Consider the following 6000-nt stretch of genomic DNA (forward strand, 5'->3'; position numbering starts at 1 on the left):
CCTTGGGAACCAGGGATCAAGTATTGATACGTCAAAGACCTAAAAATAGACGCAATTCTACAAATTCTTCAGTCCTGTTTCATCATGGGGATTGCATGGTTGGGGAGCGACGACGGTTGGTCAGTTCTTGGTTAAGTCAACCTATAATCTCCAATGTACTCAAACAAAAAATGAGGTAGAATTCAAATACTCCATATCGTTTCAGCTCGTAGAGTAGTACTTGGACGAAGGTTTCGAGGAAAATATGGAGGTCATATATTACTACCATAAAGAATTTTGTTTGGCGAGTATGCGCAGATAAATTAGCTCACATTATGTTTAACTGCTCCTTTGCTTAGGCAGTTTGGTTCGTCAGCTCCTTATCTTATTGAGTGCACTCTTCAGGGGATACGACAATACAAATATGGATTCAAGGTTGGGATCAATTTAACCAGCAGGGAAAGCGATTAGTCGTGAAAAGTTCTGGTCCTTGTGGTTTTATTGCATGGTATCTATGGAGGGCACACAATGACTTACTCTACTCCAATAAACAGTAGTCACCCTCTGAGGTCATAGTGGCGGCAAAGAGATATATTCTGTTAGCTACAGTGAGGGGCTTGTTATAGGATTTGGTATCTATCATAAGCACACCACCTGGAACAACTATCCGAGTTACAAGAACCTCAGTGTCTCTGGATTGCCTCACAGCAACTAAGTTTGCATCAAAGATTCTTAGGATAGAGAGTCAGTGAGGAATGTTTTCCAAGTCTCAAATTACTTGATCAGGAAAAGGTAGCCCTTTCAATCAAGCTTCATCCTTGGATAAGCTATTTGCCCATGCATCATGATCAAGCACTCTTACTAAAAGTGCTTGTGGAGAGGTTAAAGCTATGCTGACAGGAATTGGCATATATGAGTCACACTTGCTAAGCAGCAATTTCAGTTAAAGAAAACATGTTAAGGCTGAATCACTGGGAGACAAATGCCTGCAGTTCATTATTCACACACAAATGAGCCTATGATAAGAAAGCCACTGGGAGCAAATGCCGACTTCGTCAAGTGCCACTATGAAATGGTTCCATACTTCTGTCCAGTTACCAGCCAGTGAATCAGGAAATAGCATGGTATATCTCTGTCAAAGGTCATACTATTGGAAGAAACACGTATAATGGAATCAAACAATAGAATTGAGTTAATAAAATTATTAATTTGCTATTAAACAATACCTACAGTTCCTTGTATTTACTGTAAAAGCATAATTAACATTAGGAATCAAAAGGGTCCATACCCAACTAGTTGGAAAGAAGCACGGATATCATTGATGATTGAAATTGGTCTTTATCATACGTTTATGAAATGAAAGGGTCAAATAAAAGAATCTATTACTGCTAAAGCATGACTAACATTAAGAATAAAAAAGAAAGGGTGCATACCGAACTAGTTGGAAAGAGGCTTGAATAGCTATGGTGGTTGAAACTGGCAGGTATCATACATCTACAGATTGTAAGGGTCAAAGAATCTTTCCTCCAATCCTGACCCACCCACCCGCCCCAAAAAAAAAAAAAAAAAAAATAGAAAAGGAAAAAAAAAGGGGGTGGGGGGAAACAAATGCTTAAACAGAAAGAGGTGTGAGCAAACATCTAAACAATAAACATCACAGGTGTTGGTCTGTGTGACCCTTCAGCCTTAATTTGATTAATTCAACCATGTCGAAAAGATCTTATCTTTTCTCTGTTCTGTTGTGAGCATCGCTTGTAAACAGCCAATTTCATGGTTCCAGATTCAGTTTCATTTGCTGTGAAATTTTCTGAAACTGAAAACAATTGAAGTTATTAAATGGAGGTGTCTCAATCTCCCCCACCCCCTTCGTTCTGAGTGGTTAACTTTGGACTCAGATAATGTGACCTCTTGGGTGAGGTGCAGTACATGAGCTGCACAAATTGATCTTTCAAGTAGAAGTCTTTGAAAAGCACCTTTGCACCCATCTTAGATATTCTGATGTCTATCATCTATGTCAGAATAATTCCTGGAGTATGCTTTTTTGGCATTCTGGTTCATTGTCCTTCCCAATCTCAGTAAGACATTAGCTTATTCTACTCCATGTGTGTGGCAAGATTTGCTAGACAATTATATAGCGTCTCTGCCTGTGGATGAGAGTCATCTTCAACAAAGAAGGGATGGATAATCTTGTCAACCTCAATCCAGCTACATCCTGGGTTCTTCTTCAAACCCAACTCTTTCATTTTTAACCTCAACTTACGTACATTTTCCCATTTTCCTACAGAAGCATACATGTTGGATAGAACTATGTAGGTTGATGGATCATCAGGATCCGACTCAATGAGCATGCTTGCAATCTTCGCTCCTAATTTTAAATCCTTGTGCATGTTACATGCAGAAAATAATGTACTAAGTAATCCAACATCTCCTCGAACTGTTGGTGTGTTCTGAAGGATGCTGTAAGCTTCACGCAATCTTCCAGCACGTCCAAGGAGATCAACTAAGCATGAGTAATGTTCCAACGTGGGTTTAATCCCATAGCCAGCTGTCATTTGATCAAAATAAAAACATCCCTCATCTACCAATCCTGCATGGCTACATGCAGATAATACAGCGAGGAAGGTAACTCTATCTGGTTTTGCATTGGACTGCTGCATCTTATTGAAAAGCTCCAATGCGTCAACTGCTCGACCATGAGACCCATAGGCAGTTATCATGGAAGTCCATGACACAAAATCTCTCACTGGTAACTGATCAAAGACTTGGCATGCTTCATCCACGGCCCCACATTTTGCATACATGTCCAGGAGAGCACCCATGACCACTTCATTCAATTCAAACCCCTTTTCGATGATGCAATTGTGGATCTCCCTCCCCTGTTCTAAAGCCGCAAGTTGTGAACAAGCAGGTAAAACACTAGTGAATGTAATGGGATCTGGTCTCACACCAGAAATTTTCATATCATTGAAAATTCTAAGAGCCTCAAAATAATTGCCAACCATCACATATCCTGAGATCATCACATTCCAAGAAACTACATTTGTCTTTGGTATCCTCTTGAATACATGTTCAGCTGAAGCAACACTTCCACATTTGAAATAAAGATCAATAAGTGAGCTGTTAACAAAGATATCACATTCTACCATATTTCTAATTATATATCCATGAATGAACTTTCCTTTTTGTAGCTTGGCAGATCTAGAACAAGCGATTAACAAGCTACTTAAAGTAGTTGAAGTGGGTTTTCCCCCTTCCTCACTCATTCTCTTAAAAAGTTCCAGGCAAACATAACTATTACCATTTAGACTGTATCCAGCAATCATCGAGTTCCAAGAGACCACACTTTTGTTTGGAATCTGTTCAAAGACCTCTCTAGCCATGACTAGACAACCACATTTTCCATACATGTCCACAAGAGCAGAACTAACATATCCATCCAGTTTGAAACCCATTCTTGTCAGTTCCCCATGAATTGCCCTCCCTCTCTCCAAATCTAAAAGCCTTGCACACGCAGAGAAAACAGTTGTGAATGTTACTGAATCAGGCTCGAAAGCAGAACTTTTCATCTTTTCAAACAATTCCAGAGCTTTCTCAGATTGCCCATTTTGATAGTAATAAGAAATCAGAGTATTCCAACAGGCTGCATCTCTTTCAGGCATTTCATTGAACAGATGGATCGCTGAATCAAAAAGATTGCATTTTGCGTACATACCCACTAAAGAGCTTGCAACAACAAGATCAGATTCAAAACCAGTTTTGATCACATGCGTATGGATCTTCTTCCCTATATCAAGTCTTGCCAATCCACTGCAGGCCTTCAGAGCACTTGGGTAAGTGTAACTGTCAGGTTTGAGGTGAGGGAAGAGCTGCAACCTCTCAAAAAGCACAAGGGCTTCACTGTGCATTTGATTCCTAGTGTAAGCTGCCATTAAGCCATTCCATAGTGAAATGTCTAATGGGTTGTCTATAATTTGGAAAACTCGGCGTGCAGATTCAAATAAATGGCAAGAGAAGTAGAGATTGATGAGAAGTTTGCACAAAGAGATATTGTTCTGGAGGCCAAGAGTGATTATCTTTTGGTGGATAAGAATGCCTTGTTTCAGCGACCTTGAAGCGATGCACGTTTTAAGAACAGATAATAGCGTTTCAAGGTCCATCAATCTGATACGTTCGTGGCAAAAACAACACAAAATTCCCACATACGCTACTATATCAGAGAGAAGGCAAAACCAGATTGGACCGTTGGCCAATTCAGATGTCAGAGAGAGCCAAGTCTTGTTTGGATGCAGTAAGTGGAGAATGAGAATGAGAAATTTTTGTTTCATCCATTTCCAAACAAAGTAGAAATTTGATATTTTCTAGTCTTTGACCTTTTTCGGAATACTCATTTTCTTGTATTTCTAGGTATGCAAATATTATTGCACATTCTCTAGCTCGAAAGGTGGTGTTGTGTGCTTGGCTAGTAAGACATGTTGGCTAAATTCCACTCCCTAATTTTGGAATGTTTGTATTCAGAATGCTTAGGACTCATCTTGCCTTATTTTGCAACAGATCTGAAGTCTTTCACCTATCTCTTTTTATTGTTGTGTTAAGCCCCACATTGAGGGCTAGACAAGGGACTAGTGGAGTAGTGGACTATACTTATTAATACAACTACTACACCACTACTATAATTTCAAGAGGACGGTGGGTTAGGAGTGTCGAATTAGCAATCTTCCCTAAAATCTAGACTTATGCAAGATCAAACCAACTGTCTAGCCACCTACAACCGTGTTAGAAGCTCATCCCCTTCTTATTCTCATCCTCGATGACTTTGACGAATATAATTTTTATTCTTTGCTTTGATTCTACGAAGTTTGATTCTTTGCATCATTGAATTTGCCATGAAGTAAAATATATGATGTCACTCTTTGATTGGGAATAATCAAGTGGACCACATAAAGAAGTTCTTCCTAAATACAAAGAATCTTATTCCTGTTATTTATGAAAAAATAGCCAATTGAAACAAAATTAAAGATGTCTCAAATATTTCAATTGACATAATTTGTTTTATACCTGGGTTACTGATTTGATAATTTGGCTATTGGATAGCTGAAAAATGATTTGATTGGCCACATGTTAAAATTGATAGTCTATCTTAATTATGTCATTCATACGATTAACCATGGATAAGGTTTTCTTCTATCTCTTTTCTTCTGTCTCCACCCCGTCCCCCAAATGATTATTGTATTTCATTACGTACTAAATAAAAATAATATTTTAATTAAAACATTAAACATGTAAAAGAATCAAAATGGTTTGAAAATAAACTCATGATTAGATGATGTCGCGAACAACATGCTCATTAAATTCAAGCCCACGAAATGTTTCCATGTGGACCAAAAAATTAAGTTGCATCAATTGGAAGGCATGTTTTGAATTGGAATCTATTATTATGAGTGGTCAAGCCTAGGGTCCTTAACTAGAATCCCCTGTTCAGACCCTGGACTAAATACTATTTATAACTATTCTTCTTGCCGTTATAATTATTAAGATCCAATTTTGTGCATGGTTGTGTATACATCGCTGACACTTCAAAATTTTCATCCTTCAACGAGGTAAACATATTATAATACACTCTCCGTCTCTCCTATATCTAATGGCTAAAGCCGCAACAATGCATGTATATGATCATGCACAAAACCTTTTGCCTTAATATGATTAGAAAGATTGGCTACATACCTTACCCAGCCTAAGCTTGATTGTGTGGCTCACCTATTTTTACCTGAATATCAGGTAGGCCTAATATTTGGGAGACATTAGGCTCCCAAGTCTACTCAGATGCACAGATGTGGAATCGAACATGGGACCGTGCACTTATCCACATAATTCCCAATTCGCCCTAACCATTTGGGCAACCCACAACTGGGTTGTTAGGCTAGTCTCCTCGAGGATTAGTCGAGGTGCCCGTAAGTTGACCCGGACGGCCGGACACCTTGGTTAACAAAAAATAAATAATAAATAATCTACTCAAATGTCAAA

At 38.6% G+C, this 6000-nt stretch overlaps 1 protein-coding gene across 1 annotated transcript; it reads right to left on the reverse strand.

Moving 5' to 3' along the window:
• Positions 1-1688: 1688 nt before the first annotated feature.
• Positions 1689-4342, reverse strand: LOC122069342 (pentatricopeptide repeat-containing protein At5g27110). The gene has a single exon (XM_042633328.1). The coding sequence runs from the start codon at positions 4302-4304 to the stop codon at positions 2073-2075; it is 2232 nt and encodes a 743-aa protein (XP_042489262.1). The 5' UTR covers positions 4305-4342; the 3' UTR covers positions 1689-2072.
• Positions 4343-6000: the final 1658 nt, after the last annotated feature.

The sequence above is a fragment of the Macadamia integrifolia genome, unplaced genomic scaffold (assembly GCF_013358625.1).
Source record: "Macadamia integrifolia cultivar HAES 741 unplaced genomic scaffold, SCU_Mint_v3 scaffold585, whole genome shotgun sequence".
Lineage (NCBI taxonomy): Eukaryota > Viridiplantae > Streptophyta > Magnoliopsida > Proteales > Proteaceae > Macadamia > Macadamia integrifolia.

Coding starts and splice junctions, on each gene's coding strand:
- LOC122069342 (XM_042633328.1), bottom strand. CDS start 4,304: ATGAAACAAAAATTTCTCATTCTCATTCTCCACTTACTGCATCCAAAC.